Here is a 22,575-nt window from a genome sequence, read left to right as displayed (position 1 = left end):
CACCCTCAGTGGAAATGATGCCAGGTTTCAGTGAATTGGTAGATCAGAGCCAAAGATTATAAAGTAGAGAGTGACATCTAGTGGTCCTTTAAGATTAAGACACTGTATCATTAAACAACGGATGCATTATCATCAACCCATCACTTAACTTCACACAGATGACTCCAGTGCCATCTAGATGAAACGCTTCATGAAGCTTCATCAGCGCCTCACCACTTCTTCCATTGAAAAAAAGGCAAGTATTTTTAGTATATTTTTATTGAATTATCATACAAGGGACGGGTGTTTGTACAGCAGTCATTAATATTAAAAAGCATTCTTTTCATGACAGTGCTTTAGTTCATCCTCTTAAGACAAACATGAGAGCGAGACATGGATCATAAGCAGCTTGTTATCCAGGCGAGAACAGAGGCGTGTGCTTCTATAGCAAACCATCAGATCCCGTCGACATCAGTCGGGTAGGCAAGTTAACATCAGCAGATAATTCTATTCTATCATACATAGACACAAGATAAAGTAGAATGATGCATTTGAACTAGTATCGTTCTTCAAGTCTAGATGTGAACACTCAGGAATCAAATCATCCTCATTACAGCAGCCACTCGTAAATAAATAAATAAATAGTATAAAAAAAGAAAGAAATATACATCATGTGTTGCTTCATAACAAGTCAAAGGTGTGTATCACACTCATGGTGCAAGTCTTGAATCATAGCGTGTTGGATCAATGTGTGCTTGTATTAACACATCCCAGCATGCACTGCAGGACCTCAAGGTGTCACTGTCCTTCTGCTTCGACGCGTCCTCTTGTCTTTTCTCTACAGATGTCATGACTTCTTATCGTGAGAACGAGACCTGTGGTTATATTAGCAGGAGACGATCCCAGATATCGTATTTTCTCAGACTGAAGACCACGTCCAAGCTCCTCTGAGCAATTGTTTTGAGATATCTACAGAATTTTTAGAACCAGCTGGTATTACAATGTGACCAGAGGTTCATTTGTATCCACATCAATAGCTGGTGATGTCGTGGTTCGAACACACAAAAAAGAATACTTCAGTCATACACTCAACAAAAAGTCCCCCTACTATTAGATACTTTGTTGAAAAAATGTTTGCCCTTTAAAGTATTTGAAAAGTGATGATGATTGAAAAATAGATTTAATATCTGAGAGAGCCAGAGGGGCCTGAATGACGGGCGATCCAAGGGTGTTCACATCATGTCCGCTCACCGTGCAACAAGACTTCATTAATGCTTGACTACCTGCCCAGCACACCGTACACATTTTCAATCCAAAACTATGCTCCACTGATGGGCCTCCAGTGCCGAAGTTAGAGAACATTTTCAAAGAGGTGCATCGATCTCATGATGTTTTCATCCTGCAGAAACACAACAGTTAGCAAGGTTTCTCTTGGGAATGACAGGTTAGTGGACACACACTTACATTTTGGCAGCTGTCGATGAATTCGTCTATCGTAACGACGCCGTCTTTGTTCTTGTCCATCTTCTGTTGGAACAGAAAAAAAAGAAACTATTTGTCATTATTGTTCATGCATCAATGAGTACATTCTTCTCTAACATTTTTGCTCTGGACAACTAACCCATCACAAGAAAAGGGGCAATTTTGACCGTGATGTATTTGAATTTGTCACTAGACGGTGATAATTGCAGAGAGGAAATCTCTGGACAAACTACTTGTCATGAGTCTACATGTTCCTCGTTTGTGTTTCAGGTTTTATTGTGAAATCCGCTCCCTTCTGTGTCTGTGCTAGTCTTACTTCCCCCTGTCTGAGTAGTAATTGTTCCCAGCCGTGTCTCGTTAATCCCGCCCCCAGCTGCTGCTGATTGATCCCCTGTCTTCTTAAGCCTCCACTCTCAGTTACGTCCATTGTCTTGTCGTCACCGTTTTCCAGTAACCAGAGTCCCGCCATTGAGTATTCCTGCTTCCTACCCTGTCTCCTTACCTTTGTCCCGACCAAGACTCCATTCCTGCCTGTTGTGAGTTTCGACCTGTTTCTGCCCCTTGACGCCAAGTTTGCTTTACCCCTGCTTTGCCTTCTGTTGCCGATTCCTGGACTGTATGACTTCCCCACTGAATTAAACCAAGTCTCTGCAAATTACCTCTGCGCCTGGGTTTCTCCGTTCCACACCGTGATACTACTATCCATCATGGATGATGACATCATCCTCTGAACACTGTCATCAGTGAGCAGAGAAGCAGATGGAGCACGAATGCTCCTCCCATGATGCAACACTAATAGACTCAGGGACTCATTCATTCCTTGTGCTATTAGATTCTTTAATTCTGAAATTGGGGGCAGGAGTGGAGTGAAAATATGTTATTCTATGTACTTTATATTTGCACTTTGTTCTTTTTATTTGCCCTTTGTTTTTGGTTTTATGAAATTATTTTCTGCTGTGTACTGGAAACCCAATTTTCAAAAGGAGATCTCCAGAAGGATTAATAAAGTCTATCTAATCGAATCTAAAATGGCACCATCAGTGAAAATGATGCCAGCTCTCGTTGAATTGGTAGATCAGAGCCAGAGTTTATAAACCAGAGAGTGACATCTAGTGGCCTTTCAATATTAAGACACTGTATCATTAAACAACCGATGCAGTATCATGAGACCTCATCAACTATCACTTCTACTCACTAGTGAATCTCAAGTCTAGTTAAAGGAACTTGTTGCTCCTCTTGCTATTGGAAACTATCAGATCCTTTTATTGACTTAATTTAATTGTGCACATGGAAATAAATAATTTTAATATTATCATAATATAATAGAGGGAGTCTAAAGTAATACATAAAACACAACATTTCTGCTCGATACGGCCCAAACAAACACTTTTACACATATTCTACTAGTTCCAACAACTCGATGATGTCATGCATACAATGAGGCCTCACTTGCCTGAAAGAAGACCTCCACATGCTGACGTGGGGTCTCTTCTCTTAGGACGGGGTATGTGCATTTGCCCATCATGTCATAAATTGCCTTCATGATGTCCAACATTTCCTGCAAGAATCAAACAGGGTTTATGGAAGGCCTCCCAGCATATTGTGCTTACAGAAACAAAACAACAAAATGTGAACTATTTGAGTAATTTGTGTATTTGTAGTAGTTAAAAAGTACATTTACGGATGCATCCAGACTTCAGGTCTTTTGATGTTGATTTAAGATTCGTACTGTGGACGTTCAAGGCTGGTGGGACCACATATAGTTCAACATACCTCTTTAGTGATGTAGCCATCTTTGTTGATGTCGTAAAGATTGAAAGCCCAGTTCAGCTTCTCTTGGACACTTCCACGCAGGAGGATGGAGAGACCCATCACAAAGTCCTTGATGGAAGAGATCATAATCATTTCAAATGCCAATGAATCTCACCTTCAGTCACTCATAAGATCTTTGTAGGGGGAAGACAGAACTGATTTACCGGTTGAGCTATGTTTCTACTCTCATCTATGGTCACAATCTCTGGGTGAGATACAAGATAGAAGGGGCTGACATAAATTCCAAGTTCTCCAAGGGTCTCTGAACTCTCCCTTAGTGAAAAGGCTCAGTCTTTCAGGAAAATTCAAAGTCTCTGCATCAAGGGAAGTCAGACAAGGTGGCCTTCCTCGAACACCCTTGAGAGTTTCAGAGCATGACGAACAAGGAGGGACATCCTGGGTTGTATATATATTTGTTTTTAACATATTTTTGGGTTTTGTTTCCGAAAATGCTCATCCTTTATTGACTCTATAATACAATTAAACTGAAAAGAACGAATAAGGGATGAAGATTTTTTTTGTTTCTACAGCTGCTAAAGTTAAAAATCACTCCATTTGGCTGCAGTCCATACAACTGCCACCCTTGAGTACATGAAGCAGAAGAAAATATGTGAATGATGGAATGATGCATTTAGCAAATGTGCATACTTTTGTTCCAACTAATCAATTTAGAAATTCGATTTACCTTAGTGACTTTGATACCTCATTACTTTTACCAAGTAATTTACTAAAAAGCATATTATAGATTTTTAGAGGATTGCAGTTTTGGACAAATGATCCACTGTGGACAGTGAGATAATTATATATATATATATATATATTATAATTAATTATTATAATTAATTATAAATATATATAAAATCTTGTGACCAAGATCTTAAGAAGAAGAAAAGGAGTGGTTCGCCATGACTGTAAAGACTCTGCTCAAATGATGCCACTTTGCCACCAACTTGTTCACAAATGTAAAGTTAAATAAAGGATCTTATGGATGGAAAGCTTCTGGAAACTTACCTCAAAACTCACACAGCCGTTGTGGTCAGTGTCAAAAGCACTGAAGAGGAAACGTGCGTACGTCGAAGCATCTACCGGAGAGATAATAAAATGTATGGGTGTCAAAAGCATACAAACAGAAACTTATCAGAGACGTTCTTTACTCTTAAGTTCTGAAACCAATAACCAGGGCATCAAGACCATGCGTGGAGTTGCAGTTCCATGTTGAACATTGGATACACACACATAGTGTAATTGTGGAGTTTGCACCGACGCTGCTGCGTCTCTACCTTCTAAGGTAGGGCTCCACAAACGTTATCCTGTGAGGGCCACATAACTTTTCCATTGTCTGATGGCGGCCGTGGTCAATTTGTGATAGAAAAAGTGTGATGATTACAAAATCTAGTGGTTGTTTTCCACAAAACCACACATAACAAAATAAACCTTTCTGGGTTTTTTGCAAAAAAAGGTCAGGAAATAAATAACATTTTTTATGAAGTAAATAATAACTCTATTAGAACATCTGGTTTCAAAGAAATAAAGATCTAAGGGCCTAATATGTTGGTATCTTTCAATCAACAGGATCTTAGAGAGTAAACAAATGTAGGAAGGTTTAGAAAATAACAACAACATACAGTATTGATCAGTAGCAACAGTCTGACTTTCATATAACCGGTTTCTGGTCCAAGAACAATAGTCTTCCTAAAAATGTAATACAAAGGTTACAAACCTCCTTGAGGGAAGAATTGAGCATAGATGTCTATGAATGTATCTTCATTGACCACTCCACTCGGGCACTCCTGGAGGGGAACAGGAAACATGAGTTTAATTTGTTTGGATACAAGGGCTGCTGGTACAATGCAGGTGTCGAGAGAACGCTGTTACCCAGAGCCAGATGTTATTATGTTGTTTAATTGTCTCGACACATTTTTATGAAGTCTTATTTTGTTGGTCAAATGTTTATACTTGCTCTCCCTTTCTTGTGATCAACCCTGTTGCCGTCTCTTATAACACTAGATGATCCGCGATGAGTCAACATGGGGATTTGTGGACAGCACCAGGCAACAGTACAGAGAGCACTACCTTTGTGCATTAAGCTTCTGATGGCCTGTGTGACCTGGATGTCTTATCTTACATCTTGGGCTCAGAGGTATTTCTTGCTTATCCCTCACCCACTCAACAAAGAACTCATTAAGAAAGGCTGAGAAAGATGAGACATGATCAATTACACAAGGCATGCACCAGATAATAACATCATTTATTATAATAATTGATTTAAAATGAATATATGAAAAGAGCTAACAAGATATTTCTTTAATCTAAGGTTTATCTCGTAAATTACTTACATTCTTGAATCCCCGATAGAGAATCTGTAGCTCCTTCCGGGAGAATCGAGTCTGAGCCTCTAGCTGTTCCAGTCCTTCGGGGCGATGGCGTGCGGCCGAGAGCTCCAGCTCATCTTCAACGCTGTCTGGAAAATAGAAGCAGAAAGAAAAAAGACGTGTCAAAAGATGACGTGAAGAGAGGTGCCGTTACTAATGCTAAACAATAAATCCTAACGTTTAAGGTCAGAGAGAATACCAGTCATTTTACTCCTTATCATATTATGTATTGGAATGTAGTTTGACAAATGCTTGGACCACCTAGTAAAGTTACTACTACCAGGTAGGCTGATGAAACACACTCAAAGGTTGTCGGATCAAATACTTCACACTACACTTCTATTTTAGATTCCTAGATTCCTTTAGATTAGAAAGAGTATTGTTTTGGCAGCAGAGTTCTACCAAAATCTCGCAATGCTGCAAACATTTCACTTCAGACAAGGATCTATTTCAAGCATTTCTACTTCACGTGAACCTCTAACCAGGTGTCCTTGAAGTGCATGCCTATGATCTGCCAAAATCCGATAAGATGCTCCTGAGAATGCTAAGTACGAGTGCAACCATGTTATACAGAAATATTGTCAGTTGGCGAGGGTTGTGCTCTGTGAGAACCACAGCTGCCGACGATGAACAATCTAACCACCTAAGGCCTGGATTTCTCTCTGAATCGGCACTTTGCCCTTGTTACCCCAGTAATTCTTATACCTTCTTACACCATTTTTTGTTTCTCCTCTTCCCCAGTGGACCTCGCGACTTGCAGCCATCCTTGCCGCCCCCTGAACTCTTTCTATTGTTACTCACAGACTATTGATGGACTTCATATTGTTGTTGCTGGACTGAGAAAAAGGACTCGCGTTACACTGCTGGACATCGCACTGTGTTCTTGTTTTAAATTGTGTTTTGTCACCTCAGCCATTGCAATTTTATTCTCTTCTCTTCTCCGCATCTGGGTCACCTTGTAAAGTAATTCCTGTCAAATGTTTGAACAACTCGTCCTAAATTCTCACTTCAGCAGCCAGACTGGGGTCGATGTAATAACTGCTGACCTATACAAAAACCTTGACCTTCCTCACCAGTACATGTCCTGTAAAAACTGTGTAAACACAATTAAGTTTAGAGTTTTATTCCAACAATTGCTGAATAAGAAGTTGTCTTGATCTCAGGCTAACTGATCTTTTCCCGATAATACAGACATGGTTCGGTGACGTTGGTACAATAGAAAGATAGACATTTAATAGAAGTTCTATCATGATTTGTGTTATTCATGTAATAGAAAATAGCAGGTCTCATAGCATCTCTGTGTTCAACACGTCTCCAGTGTGACCTTTAATCACCTGCTTAAATTACATGTTAACAAGTCTGGACATTGTAGGTCAGGAGTGTTAAATATATGAACACACTTCCAGGTGTCATTCAATATGTGTCAAAGAATCGGAGCTGCTACATGACGCTGTATGAGAACTGAACTAAAGAGTTGTGTGTGAGGTCTTACAGTACTGGGTGAACCATTGTTCATTTGTCATTATTGAGAAAAGAAAGCTGCGGTACCTAGACGTACATAACTTTGAAGGCGACGATTTGGCCACGATCAATTCATAAACAATCGACCAACCATTCAACTCCTGGCTTTAAGGTTGTGCTGCCACGGTTTCAACAGTTCAGAGTCAGAAGCTCTGGACTAGCTAAGAGTCTACTGACGTAATAAAGCTTCACCAGCTCAGGCTGGACTCTGATTTTTTTTTAAATAATTCCCAAAGACAAACACGTTTTTTTAAGTCGTTTTGTTCATGAAGTGAAAGGGCAACAAAAGTGTTGAATTGAGTTTCTCTTACATTGATCTAGGACTCTAGTCACATAAACAAAGCATCATCAGAATATCAACTGTGTTGAAAGGCATGCTGGGAAAATAAACTCAAGTTTAAAAGTCATTCTTTAAAGAACACAGTCCGTCCATAAAAATAACTATCTTCTAACTGAGTTGACCAGTGACTAGGGTTTGAATTCCATGTGTGTTTTGATTAGTTTCTATACTTAAAACATATATTTAAGTTTTTATATGTATATACTTTGTCCAAGCATCCATGCACACACACACACACACACACACACACTGAAAAGAAACAACCATTTTGACAATCCCAGTAAAAAAATATATATATATATATAGCGCCGTCTTTACCATAGCTGCACTTGACACTTCCATCCCACAGGTCATTGAGTTCTGTGTCTGCGATGAAGCTCCCCCACTGTTGCCTTTTAACAAGCAATTATCTCCACAATGATCTTGCTTGAGACCCAGAAGACTCCCAAATATAGTTGTCCAATCTCCGGATCCATAAGTGTGCCAGCTGCTGTCCATGTAAGGGTGGAAGTCCTCTGCATGATGGTCACAGCGGTCCAGGATTATAACACATGCAGATCAGATCAGAGGTTCAAAGGATGCGTCTCTGGGCGAGTTCGGTGTAAAATAGTGTTCAGTCTGATCTTGAAGTTTCCTTCAGGCTAAAAAAGGAAAACAGCGTTCCTTGCCATCGACATTTGCTTATTGTTGTTCACCAGTTCATAATCAATAGAAAAAGAGTTGGAATGACGGTAAGTGATAACCCTGCCCACCCAAGTACTTCCTCAATCAACAATTCTTCATTTTGTTTTACCTCAGCCTAGGAGGTTACATGATAAACATTTATTTGTTTGTTTTATATAAGTAAGTTAGTCATTTTCCGTAAAGCTTCTTTCTCAGAGCACAAAGTGCTTTAACAATCAAAAAATACACCGTTTAAATACGTACTTTAAATGGTCAAGATAACATAGAGACAAACACAGCAGTCCAAAGGAAATGAAGAGAAAGCCTGCGCATAGGTCAACAAAATAACTAAAATAATTTATGAAGGTATTTTAATTTCAAATAAAGAGTGGGTTTTGAGAGTTTCTGGATTCAGGAAGGTTTGTATAAATTGAAATTCACTTGAATGATACTTAATTGCTACTCACTGATCTGTTCAGATCAATACAAAAGTGCACTTTGTTTATAAAATACGTATAATTAAACACCACTGGATTAATGTTATTTCCTGTGACTGTAATAAAATGTGTTATTCTTTATTCAACATTGTTATTTGGAGCTATATGGAGTTCTTGTCATTGATGATAATGTGTAATTGGTAGTTGAAGCCAAAATATCTTCAGGTTCTGATATGAGCCAACAACATGCCAGCCTTTAAAAAAAAATGGATTTAAAAAGAAGTGATCCTCTCGATTTATCTCCCTTCTAAGAGACATCAACGCTGGACTGTATCTTACTTTAGACTTTGACCATTTAGGTTCCGGTTGACTCACAAAAGAAGTAGGTCTGTACAATCTGAATAACAGTCGGGTAAAACGGGTTAGCAGAGAAGCAGATGCAGTGCACGGATGCTCCTTCCCAGATGCAACACTAATAGACTCAGGGACTCATTCATTCCTTTTGCTATTTGGCTGTTTAAGGAGTGGGTGAAAAGATGTCTGTCTGTCGAAAAATAATTTGATATTTTACTTTGATAAGAAGAAACAGAAAATAAGAGTTGAGTTTGAGCTTAAAAACAAATGAGTTGCTTATGGATTGCATAACTTTTGTTACTTAATAGTCACCAAATCTTCTTCTAAGATCATGAACTGGCTGAATCACGTTTCAAAAAAGGCAGTAATGACCAGATATCCATCATTTAGTCATGTCCTACACTGTCCTCTCCAGATGTGATTCTGAAATGGAATAAAAGCAATTCATTCTGTTTGTGAGTAACAGTACAGTATTGTAAAAATAATTGATAGGATGAAGATAATTATTTGTGAAACACCAATATATTTTAGATCCATTCCGATCCAAAGGTCATCTCAATGTTCTATTTAGAGAAGGTCACGCTTTTCTTTACGACAATTACGAAAGTGCCTGTGGCCAGATTTACTCTGAACCACTGAAGAACATTTGGTTGTTGGGTTACACATTTCAGGCAAATTTAAATTAAATTAAAAAGACAGTGTTTAGCCCCAGGAGTTGATAAACAGTGTGTGGCAGCCTGTGAGATCAGTGGCTTGATCCGTTAAGACATTGACCTGTAAATGAAACGTCTGCGTGACTCAAATGTGGTTTCGTCTCATCACACCAGTCATGTGCCCAGAAGGACGGAATATCAAAACCATCTCAAACTGGCTTCTACAAATAATAATATCGATTAAGATTTTCATCCATAACTAGATTGATCTGATAGATTAAATAAACGTGTCCACAGCATTAAACGGCAGTAATCATCGAACACATTGATGTGACCGCATGTTTTGATTTGAACCCTGACCCTTAATGTATATTTCTGCTGTTTGTGTTATTATCTTCTGAACAACAACCAATCATCAATTGTGTTGATTATGTCGTTTGCTCAGAGCGTGTACGTCATTTCAGGAACAATGACAATCATAAATCAATGAACTTTTGCATCAACCTGAACATCAATCGTTAAACTGTAGTTTCTTTGAAAGACAAATTGATTGTCGGAGAACATATGGCACCAAATGTTTACTCATTTTGTTAAGTGAATCAAAGCTGACACCAAGAACACCCAGAGTCACAAAGGTGGACATCTGCTGGGCATCCATCCATCCATACACAGTCCCGAGTGTGTGACTCAGATGAACAGTCGGTAAACTGCGCATGTGATAGAGAAGCATTGAGGCAGTTGTTTTCTCGTTTGATGGAGAAAGACACAACACAGCATCTGCCAAAACTGTTAAGTCTGTTGCCTTCATTTTGTATTTATCTATTAATGGAAGGAAATCTAATAGAGTTAAATCTATATTGTTCTTATTCACAATTTGATGTTGTCAAATCCTGTAACCTATATCGTGTGATGAAAACATGGTCAAAGGAATCTGGCTAGAACTGAACTGTAGTCTTGTGCAACACAAGCTTGGGAAAAAAATGTATTAAGGAAGCCTTAAAGGAAAGTGATTGGAATTAGTAAAAAAAAAGGGTAATGAACAAAACTAGCAGACGTGCCAAGAGGCATAAAGTCATCCTGGATGAATAAAATGGATAAAGAACTATTGAAATGCTTTGAATGCTTTTCTGTTCAACGGCCAAAATTTGCATTAATACTTGTCAAACTGGCAGTTAAAGTTAAAGATAAAGTCTCTTGCTCTACCTCTCTCTCTCTCTCTCTCTACTTAGATGTTTATATCAAAATTATGACAGGATAGCTTACTGTTTAAACGGTAACAGAAGCTTGTCAACTTTATTATATCTTCATGAGGAGGGAGGAGTGATATCATTTTTTAAACATGAAACTTAAATGTGAAAGAATAATTGATGATACAGACGTACTAGGGTATAAGTCACCTGATCATTTATTACAAACACAAAATATTGTGATTTTATTACACTGTATACACGTCATAACTGTGCCTTCTGATAACCTAACCAGAAGGATTAATCAGAAATGTATTGCTATACACGGTTTTAAACTCTATCAGCAGCCAATCGAGAAGAACTTCAGAAAGAACATTTTATGCTATTTTTGATTGTTTCACATTTCGTTGATGATGATGTAAGATAACATTAGAAATATTCAGGTGATATATTACTCAGGAGGAAACAAAGTCACTCACATAACCCTGAATACACTTAATAAAAGATAAGAAACGAAACATGTCTGTGATCAAGTCATAGTTTGCCTGAACATTCCTAATCCATCAGACATGCTTTTTGCTAAAAACCCCTTCTGTCTCCACTGGAGCAGCTCAGGTGGTTGAAAGGCCTTGTGATGATTTTGCGAAGTTTCCAGCTGTGAACATGTTCGACTGTATGAAACTATCCAGGCATCATATTCCCTGAAGAGATTCTACAAACAAAACTCAAACAATGGTTATGTTGGACGTGGCAGCTGCTAAATACTAAATAGTGACAAAGTCTACAAAGAGAAAGAGAAAGTAAAATTAAATAAAAAATGTAACACGAGTGACAGGTGTTCCTGTGTTACCTCCTGACCTGTCATATGTTGATGAGATAAAGCAGAGTTGAAACCCAAAAGCACATGCATGAGACCTACTACCTGCAGTTGTCCAGCAAAACTGCAGGACGCAGCAGATAAAGGAGCTGGTTGTTCATCAATGTGAGAACATATACAAATGGAAGGATCCAAAGTTCAACTTGGTATTGATGAAGCTTCATGTTCTGTTCCTTCGGGCTCAGTAGGTGGCGACCTCAAGTTAAAAATAATCTGTGATTTTAATGGAAGAGCTGCTCAAAACATTAGATTAAAGAGCAGAGAGTTTTGAATCTTCATCTTGAATCTGTTTAAGAGACGAGAGATTATGATCTACCTACAGCCAGGTTTTACAAGTAGCTGTCCGGATCAGGACATTGGAGAGCGACAGTTGGACACGTCAGCAGGACATCATAGCCTTCCAGCTGAGTGAAGATAAAAAGACACTATTGAAGGGTTGATGAGGCTTCATGAGGCAACTGATGCTGTATTATGATACAGTTTAAAGACCACTAGATGGCACCCTCAGTGAAAATGATGACAGGTTTCATTGGATTAGTAAATCAGAGCCAGAGATTATAAAGGGCACCATCTAGTGGCCGTTTAAATGAAGACACTGTATCATTAAACATCAGATGCAGTATCATGAGGCCTCATCAACCCATCACTACAAGACACACTCCGCTTCGGATGGGCCTGAGATGTGTTCCAAAAACACATGGTGCTTTAGATGACATCTCCTGAAAGAAAGGTTGCCGCTGTGCTCTTTGTTTTGTCTGTTTCTGTCCATCTTTTAGTTATTTGTCTGCTCCAGCAGGCATATTACCCTTTGTTTTGACTGCCTCAGAATTGGTCAACTTTTTGGCCAAAAGAGGGAGAAAACACAAGTGAGGAAAGCAAGCTGGAGCTCTCGTTCGCCTTCGCCGGCGAGGAGCTTTCACACCTTTACAAGCAATTTTTCTCTCCAAAATCTGCTCACTCTGCATAAAGATTTGCTTCATTGGTTCTGGCCACTCGCAGACCAGATTCTACATGTGGAGCGAATTTTTCCTGGACTCTCCTGTTATTGTGCTTGGTGACTTTAACAAAGCGAATATCAGCAAGTACAAACTGCCAAAGTACAAACAGACCTCTCCACTCTCTCCCCAACTGCCCTCCGAATCCTGGAGAGGGACGTCTACAGACAGTCCAAGAAATTAAACTCCGGAAAGCTCCGGGACCAGACAATGTTTCCCCCTCCACTCTGAAACATTGTGCCAGTGAGAAGACTCCAGTGTTCACGGACATCTTTAACACGTCCCTGAATTCCTGTCACGTCCCGTCCTGCTTTAAATCCTCCTCCATCATTCCTGTTCCCAAGAAACCATGGATCACAGGACTGAATGACTATAGGCCGGTGGCGCTGATTTCTGTATTCATGAAATCCTTTGAGCGCCTGGTACTGCCGCACCTCAAAACCCTCATTGCCCCCCCTCCTGGATCCACTTCAGTTCGCCTACAGAGCCAACAGGTCTGTAGACGACGCAGTAAACCTGGCCCTCCACTTTGTTCTACAGCATCTGGACTCCCCAGGAACCTATGCCAGGATCCTGTTTGTGGACTACAGCTCTGCATTCAACACCGTCCTCCCGTCTCTGCTCCAAGACAAGCTCTACCAGCTAAACATGCCGGACTTCCTCTGCAGGTGGATCATAGACTTCCTGACGGACCAGAGTAGCATGTGAGGCTTGGTACAACTGTCTCGGACAACCGGACCCTCAACACCGGAACACCTCAAGGCTGTGTACTTTCTCCCTGTACACCAACAGCTACACGTCCAGCCATCAGTCTGTTCATCTAATCAAGTTTGCAGACGACACCACCCTTATTGGACTCATCTGGGACGGGGATGATTCCGCCTACAGCAGTGAGGTGGATCGGCTGGTGTCCTTGTGTAGCAGCAACAACTTGGAGCTGAATGCCCACAAAACAGTGGAGATGATCGACTTCAGGAAAGTCACAGCCCCACTATCACCCCTTACCTTCGCTGACTCCTCCAGCCCCTTCTCCAATGTGGACACCTTCCAATTCCATCTCGCAGGACCTAAAGTAGGAGCCAACCATCAGCTCCGTCACCAAGAAGGCCCAGCAGAGGATGTTCTTCCTGCGCCCACTGAAGAAACACCGTCTACCGACTGAGATGCTGGTGCGATATTACACGACCATCATTGAGTCCATCCTCAACTCAGCCATCTCCGTGTGGTACAGCAGCGCCACCACCAGAGACAAAACCAAACTGCAAAGCATTGTGCACTCAACTAAGAGGGTGATCTGCTGTAAACTTCCATCCCTTCATCATCCAGGACCCGGAGACGTGCAGGTCGGATCACAGACTGCGTTCCATCAGGACCAGAACCTCCAGCCACAACAATTCCTTCATCCCTCCCATGAATACAAACCTGTTTTAATAGTCTCAACTTCAACAAGTGCACTTTGTACATAGCCATATTGTAATTGTAAATGTTATTGTATTATGTTAACAGCTTAATGTTTGATGTTACACAATTGACCAAAGAAAATTCCTAATGAGTTGATCCTCTCCACTAATAATGGCAATAAAGATTTCTGATTCTGATGTGCAGAGGGCCCAGTGGTACCACTGCATGGTTTGCTGACACGATATCAAGGACTTACATGACAGTGACTGCTGGCATCACACACCATCAGCAACTGTGAAATCTGTCTTCGAACAGTCAGCTTACACTCAGCTGGGCCGTGAGATCTTGCACTTTCTCACTGCCTTCTGCAGTGACCTCCAGGTCGAAATGGAGACTCTCATCTTGCTTCAGGAAATGCTCCAGAGATGATAAAATGTGTCTTGAACTCACAATTAAACAAATAAATACATATAGGAGTCTTATAATAACAAATGTATTTATTTTTACTTAAAAGGAAACAAACAGCTTTATATTGACAATATTTGTTTTTCTATTTAAAATGTAATCTTGTGTAAAACAATATCTTTGTTACTGTCAATCACCAAAACAGTGTTTGTTCAAAACCTTCTATGTTTAAAGGTATCGGACTCAACGCAACATCTAGGTCAGTATTTTCAAGCCTGATCAATATCACCACAACCGGCCTGTGCTCAGTGGAGCAAGTCCACCTTTACACAGACCTAAATGAAACGTTCCCCTCAGGAGAAAACACACACGCAAACAAACACACACGCAACAACAGACACACACACACACACAATCTGTACCGCAGTTGAGGCTGAAATAACAAGCAACAGCAAGAAACAACTATGAAACACACACGATCAATAGCAGCAATAGCAGGAAAATCCAACTAACAACTTCCTGAGAGGTGTCAGTGCTGCGTCCACATACCCAGTCCAGGCTTGTCCAGCAGTTCATCACTTACATCCAAAGATGTGTGTCATGTTAGAGCACACCTGGGCAAAGTGCGGCCCGGGGGCCACATGTGGCCCTTTGACTGTATTCATGAGGCCCTCAAGAGGTCAGAGTAGAACATGGACATTATTTCCAACAGCTTTCAATTTAATATTGAGTTTATTATTGTATTAACTCTAAATATATATATATATATGGGTTTTTTTGTTTTTTTTCCTTTCAGATTTTTTTGTTTTTACTTTTATGAAAATGTCTTGCCAATCAAAATTATTGACATAATATTTAGAGAAATAGGTTATTTTCCCAAAAATTTTCTTTTACTAGAAAGGTTTTTAAAAGTGTTTTGACATAGCCAGGTTTATTTTATGCTGATATTTCTTTCTTTACTATTCTTACTTGCTTTGTTTTTTCTGTCATATTTTAGCTCTTCGCTCCTCTCCTTTGGATTGACGGCCCCTCACAACAGTCACAGTATATAATGTGGCCCCAGAGGAAATTTAATTGCCCACCCCTGTGTTAGAGTGTTTCTTTTCTAATCATTGACCAACGTTATGTTTGTAATGCTCATTATTGTTTTGGTGAAGTACAATACACTCTCATTAAATACCTATAACACTGTTGAAGATTTCAATGAGGGAACTGAAGATGGACAACAATGTAAAACAATGAGACCACAACTAGTTGTAGTGATGTAGAAACACAGAAGTACAAGTACAAGTACAACACTTGAAAACATGAGCTGAAAGTAGTTCAGAGATACAAAGTAGGGACAGGATTATCCTTTGTTTGAGGACAATTGTAAGTCAGTCTTACCCTCTGAAAAGCTGATGAACCCCATCAGATGCAGCAATTTCATGGACAGAAACACCAGCAACACGATGCCCACCGTCTGCAGTCCCTCAATCTGCCAGATGGCATTTAGCATCGCTTCTCCCTCTGCCCATGCGGTGTCACCATCGCCCGACTCGAACCCTGAGCCCGAACCAGCGTCCTCAACCTCCTCCTGGCCTTTGCCAGCACCAGGACTGACACTGGTGGTCGGTCCTACAGTCCAGTGACCCTGCACCCACTCCTGAGCTGAGCCCGCCTTTTTCACATCCCCGGGTCCCTCAGGCACTTGTGTCCTTGTGCTTGTCTCCGTTCTAGTCCAGCCCATGATGGTAAGAAAGGGAAGGAGAGTTCTGAAGAAGGTGATGGGCGGCTGATCCCTCCTAATGTTCCATGAGCAGAAAAATAACTTGTGCCAGTCCTCTCATGTGTAAAGAGTCTCCTTCTTCAACTCCAGCTCACTCACTGAGCTTCTCTGACTGCAGCTCAGCTTGCATAGTGAGGGAGGAGGAGATCAGAGCCGGAGGTAGGGAGGTGAGCTGCCACTCCTCAGGAGTCACACTCCAGACATGAGCCCTGGGAGGGAACTGGAGTTCACAAAACCTTCTCTGGGGTAATCATCTAATAAATAGACTGTTTAACCCTATTCTTAGAGGCTGAACCATCAATAAACACTTTAAATTCTTGATATAGGTAATCAAAGAGGAGAGTGGTGTGCATGGTAGCAACGCGTTACGACAGTGCCACCTACTGGCGCTCTGTGGACGTGGAGAACTTCCCTTAGCGACAATACTGAACTATTGTACAATCATGAAATGAAATAAAAACTAAAATGTAAATACATTGAATTTGTTAAGATATAGGATACATCAGAAAGAAAGTGTTATAAAATGTAAACAATACGGAATAAATATGTTTCATTAAAGTTACAAAATTACTTTATTAATAACAGAAATCCAACTGGTGACATCATCGTCCTTCTATTCATGATAAAATACGTCCTTAATGCGTTTTGAAACTTACAAAAATCTAAGAAATTCTCAATTTATTATTTCCATCAATAAACTCAATGAACTCAATTACACAAAATAAAACACTTTATATCTATGTAGAAAGATAGATCGGTAGCTATGTTGACTATAAGAATGGTTTAACACAGATTTGTAACAAACATGGTAAAGATCAAACAAATGCAACATTGAAGATGAAGTAAAAATAACTCTATCAAAGGTGTCTGTACAGATCCCTCCACGGCTTCTGTTGCAATCAAAGTATGTAGTCAATGTAATTTCAATCATGGAGCTCGGAAGCTCAGTGTGTCGTAACAATTAATGTGTGATTGGTGATGAAGTTAATTGTGTGATGGTGCACAGAGCTGCCAACAACTTTACTCACTCTATTGATTGCGATGCTGAAAACGCACATAAACATGAAAGAAGACTTTCAAGCACTTCCAGATGATGAGACCCTGAGGGTGACACCGGCTGTAGTGGGAAAAGTTCCTGAAAAGGTTAACCCCTGAAAGGCCCTGATCCAGGGACAGTGCTGAAGGACAGAGGGGCTCAGCTCTCTGACATCTTCACCTCTTTCTCAGATCGCAGTTCCTTCCTGCATCCTATGTGATACAGTATGCTTTTTTTTAAGATACCGTTTTTTCTATAATCGAATGCTTTGAACAGCTTTATACAGTACCTCTATTAAAAGCCCACAGCATTTTTAAACTAAGGGCGCCACCTACTGAGCTCTAGAAATTACCACATTGCTTGGTTCAAGATGGTCAGAAAACACAAATTGGAAAATGAAATTAGAGTTCTCAGCTGGATATCTTATGACAACAACTTTAACCCTTAACAGTCTTGATCCACAGTTCAGACAGTGCATTAAATCTGGTTTAACTGCGATGTGTACAGCTACACAACATGACAACAGGATGAGCTTTCAAGAATTGAAACATATTTGCACCTTATACTACAAGGATCACTATTGATTTTCTACAACTTCAGGACTTTTACGACTGGGAAATAAAACCTAACATGACTAAGAACAAAATGGTTCAATCCTAACTTTAACTGGGGCCTATTTATTTAGGAAATGTAGAATAATCTCAACATAATACCAGAAATTAATGGAAACTAAACACATTATGAAAAAGGAAATTGGGAAAAGGAGTTCAATATTAATATTTCTCAAGAAGAATGGGTACATATTTGGCAAACACAACAATCTACTACGTCTTCTCATACCTGGAGGGGACATTGTTGTGAAATGTCACCAGAGACTTTACTACACCAAAAACTAAAAGTAGGCAACAGACCAACTGTGTTGGAGGAATTGTAAAGCTGTCAATGTTGATCATGCTCACATGTTTTGGTATCGTGCTAAGATTGTAAAATATTGGCAAGATGTGTGTTATGTGTAATTGCACATAACAGTAATTAACAGTCATCCTCTGAACACTGTCAGCAGTGAGCAGAGAAGCAGATGGAGCATGAATGCTCCTTCCCAGATGCAACACTAATAGACTCAGGGACTGATTTGTTCCTCCTGCTGTTAGACTGTTTAATTCTGAGTTTGAAGGCAGGAGTGGAGCAAAAAGACGATATTCCATGTTTCATGTTCCATGTTATCTATCCATCTATCTATCATCTATCCATCATCTATCCATCCATCCATCCATCCATCTATATAATGAAACTATTTTGGAGTATTATATTCTACATTCAAGTTCTGTTTCGTATTTGGGCATACATTCAAATATTGTACATAAGGAAGGCAAACATTTGTTTAAAATACTTTTGGCAGCATCTAAAAAGGCTATTACAAAGAAATGGCACAAGACACAATGACCTACATTTAAAGAGAGGACTTGCGTTATATGTAAGGTGTTTGAAAATTGCCTTTTTTTTACATGAATGAAGATATTATTTATTGTGTGTATTCTGTGCTTTGAGAGATGTGGGCAAAATGTACGAGCAATCCCTCATTTTAACTTATTTATATTATTTTAGTTTTTTTGTGTATTCATTTATATGTGTATGTTTGTTTGCTTTAATGTGAAAAAAAATCCATAAAACTCAAGTGTAAAAAAATAGATGACCACATCGCTACATGAAGCCTCATCTACCCATCACTACTGTTCCCAAGAGATAAAAAGTGACAGGTAAAAATAACTGTTGACCTCTGGACCTGACACAGATTGTCAAATTGTGCCTCAATCAGTCACTTGAGTCTTCATCAGTATAAAGAACAGCCAAATCCATAAACAGGTTTGGACTCCTCAGTTTGCAACTGGGTGCTGGACTTCCTAACTACAAGACCATGAGCTGTTTGGATCCATAAAATCGTGTCCTGCTGCATCCCACTCCGCCCTGGCTCTCTTCAGGGCGATGTGCTGATGTGTGACCAGGAAATGGAGCTGCCATTCTGACATTTGGAGATGTGTGCTGAGCAGTGGTATGTTGCATCCACACAACAACTCTGAGCCCAAACACAAACAGTTTGTGTCACAGCAGGAGAATGGGTGCAGAGAAAATAACCTCTGCATTAGAGAAGATGATTGAGGAGAAGCTGTGGAAGTTAAAGACGCAAATATCTGAAAAAAAAGTGTTTATCTATTTACTTTTCTTTTTGAACGAGTGAACCAGAGAAAATCAAAAAGTAATTTAGTCTTAATATTAAAAAGCCACAAGATGGCGACCTCTACTTTATAATGTTTAGCTCTGATTTATAAACTCAATAAAACCTGGCATTATTTCACTGAGGGTGCCATCTAGTGGCTTTTCAAATCAGCTGTAGGAACAATGAAGTAATAGGAGTTGAACCTGTTATCTCTGCTGCGGGTATCTTCTCAGTTACCTCTTTTAAAGCAGATGTTTAACTTTATTTCTTCACACATGTCTGGAGGGCGTCCATAAACAGCTGAGGCTGCCTTGTGTTCTGCCGAGTCTCCCTCCTCACAGCAAGCAACTCATGTCTTTGGTGATTCTGTCTCTAACAGGAACAGAAGAGCTGTGATTCTTTTTTGTTATTATTCGCCGTGAAGTTCAGGCACAACCTGTTACAAGCCTTCTTTGGCGCCTCTGGGTTTTAAGCAGAAGCGAAAATATGTGATCTATCTTAAACAGGTATTTCGTGTGTGTTTCCTGACCCGGATTGTACCAAGTCTGTGTCCCTGTGGACAGTATAACCCAGGAAATACTCGGTCAGCTTCTGATAAAACAGATCAAGACCCCTAGGCTTCTGAGTTAACACAACAACCGAGATATCGCTCTGTATCCACAGAGCTGATGTAGCATTATCCTCAGCCTTAAATGTCTTAGCTGCAGCTCTGAGTAAATTACCAGCACCGGTGAGAACCGGCAACCATTGCAAAACATACCATCTCACAGATTCAGGAGGGGAAAAATCTACCATTCATGTGTCGTGTCAGGTATACCGGATGACCTTTCTGTATCATATCTGCTATGACCTTCAGAAACGACATGGCCTTACACAGCTAGTCTGGACGCACTGACACAATTGGCACCAGGACTAAGATTGATGAGATTTTTCGCCAGCTAGAATGTGACCAGGGGAAAGGCAAGGCATCTTAACGGTCGACCACCAGACTGAGAGCAGAAATCCATTAAAAAAAAGCAAGAAACACTTGAGTTAGAAACATTTCCTGTACACCAGGGTCATCCACCTTTATGTAACTGCAAGATACTCAAAGGGCACCATGACACGAAGGACTACCATCAGTTTGGTACCTACTTCTGAACTAACTTAATATATACAGTACAATGAAGGATGATAAATGATAATCCTCTGGTGGATATTATTGATTCTTCCATTACCAATAGGGGAACAAAAAAAACAACAAACAAACACATTTATTTTCAGGCGTCCGGGTCACGTTGACATCAGGGTTAATAAATTTTCACAGTAATGTTCATTATCATTATACATTGTGTTTCATAAGCATAACAATGCTGTCATCTGGTTCTGAGGAGAAGTGGTTGTCAGTTCCGAGTAATTGACAGTTACAACATCCTGACAGTTGGTACATGAGTCATAGAGAATGTTGTGCCAAATCAGACCCTCCTACTCTCAGTACTCAGCAGCTCCAGAGAGCTTTTGCAACAATTATGACAAAAAAAAAGAAAAGAAAAACAGCCCTGTGACAAACACAAATGAAAATGCCAACGCTCTCATGCTGTGGCTATAGAAAAACACAGTTACATTTAAATGCATTTTAAGAACAAGCGACTGGATGTTGGTACAGTTTGCAGAATAGCAATGGTCCACATGTCTGTTTGTTTACTATTAATTAAAGTACAGGTCAAACTGGTTTGGAACTCTTTGGATTTATTTTAACTGACTTCTTAATTAATTGTATTACATTCCACTGATTTATTTCACTTTCCTAAAGAGTCAACAACACAATCTCATCTGCAAAATGTAGTCGTTGGAGCCTGAGGTCCAGCAGCAACTGTGTCTGCCAGGTCAGTGGTACCGGCCCTGATGTTCCTGCTTTGTTACAGGCCTGCAACACTCAGAGGTTCCTTCTATAAGAAGATACTTCTCATAGCTTTCCAAGAGCACAACCACATGGTGTGTTGTCTCCATGATAATAAACAAAATGTGTTGCTTTTCTTTATTTAAAGTGAAGCAATAGGTAGAACAAGCGACAGGGTTACATCGGTAGAAACCCGATCCCCTGCGGTCCCTCAACTAGGACCTGTTAGCAAGCATAATAATAATAGCTTTTGATTTATGAACATAGATAGACACATCTGAAATGCCATATTCAGCATCCAACTGATATTCCACTTCCCTAAACTGAAGCTATACAATAATATTGTGGCTTAATAAAAACAAGACCAAAGAACTTATCAAAAGGTTTTCTGACAACAAGTTAAAGAACTAGCAACCCCAAGACAGTCCATATTATTTTGACATATTTCAATCTTTGTCACAGAGTATACCATGGACTCTACCTTGCTAACATTCTACACAGTTAGTAGCATCTCCATTGGTGTTGCTTGGGACACGAAGACGATGGGCAGATGAAGCTGCATGACGCAGTTTCATCATTTTTATAGCTCAGCTCTAGTTTCTTTCTAAACCAGGTTTGCTCTGCAAGCAAAATGTAAGACTCATTCTGGGTTATTAGATTTAAATTGTAATAACAACTGTTGAATATTGAAGCAGAAAAAAAAATGTAAGTAAGAAAAGAAAGTAAAAACCCTCATACCTCGAAGGGGCCTACCTGTAGTCTTGCGTCTCTGCTTCGGCTGGAGAGAGAAGATGACCATTAGAGCCCCCATGACGTCCTCACTCTCTCTCTCGACCAGTGATCTAGAAATCCTGCTTGCTGGCTTTTCACACCAATGACCAGGACGACTCTTAAATGCACTTTTTTTCAAAGTGATGGACGTTGCGGTTAAATGTCGATCGAGGCTGAGGTGGTCACACTAACTTGTGCGAGCCCTACTGTCTGATATCTGAAGTGCGAGCGCTGTTGCTGCCTCTCCACGAGCCACCTTGTAGTGGTTACATGACAGCGTGTAGAGAGAGACACGACCACGCTCCTGCCAACATTTTTCTCTTCACACAGGGAGGAGGAGACTCACTTCCTGCTGTATGACCATTTTTTTTATCAGCTCACTCCATCTTTACTTCCTGCTGCCACTGACCACACTACTGTGTCAAATA

General features: G+C 40.0%; 1 protein-coding gene and 1 pseudogene across 3 annotated transcripts; one reads left to right on the top strand and one right to left on the bottom strand.

The window, feature by feature from the left end:
- Positions 1-240: 240 nt before the first annotated feature.
- On the bottom strand, positions 241-22,397 carry kcnip4a (potassium voltage-gated channel interacting protein 4a). 3 transcript variants are annotated; one of them, XM_087789462.1, is made up of 8 exons: positions 22,115-22,397; positions 5,610-5,734; positions 4,994-5,063; positions 4,285-4,355; positions 3,235-3,342; positions 2,915-3,019; positions 1,444-1,506; positions 241-1,378 (listed from the first exon to the last, which is right to left on the bottom strand). In XM_087789462.1, exons 1-8 carry the CDS (start codon positions 22,185-22,187, stop codon positions 1,331-1,333), a joined length of 663 nt encoding a protein of 220 aa, XP_087645588.1. In that variant the 5' UTR covers positions 22,188-22,397; the 3' UTR covers positions 241-1,330. The 3 variants fall into 3 exon arrangements, with proteins under 3 accessions (XP_087645588.1, XP_087645589.1, XP_087645587.1); XM_087789463.1 differs by having other exon boundaries at positions 22,130-22,397; XM_087789461.1 differs by lacking the exon at positions 22,115-22,397 and adding an exon at positions 15,865-16,274.
- LOC148082295 (uncharacterized) lies at positions 12,969-14,103 on the top strand (annotated as a pseudogene).
- Positions 22,398-22,575: the final 178 nt, after the last annotated feature.

The sequence above is a fragment of the Callionymus lyra genome, chromosome 4 (assembly GCF_982586985.1).
Source record: "Callionymus lyra chromosome 4, fCalLyr1.hap1.1, whole genome shotgun sequence".
Lineage (NCBI taxonomy): Eukaryota > Metazoa > Chordata > Actinopteri > Syngnathiformes > Callionymidae > Callionymus > Callionymus lyra.
This window is presented reverse-complemented; position numbering and strand designations above follow the sequence as displayed.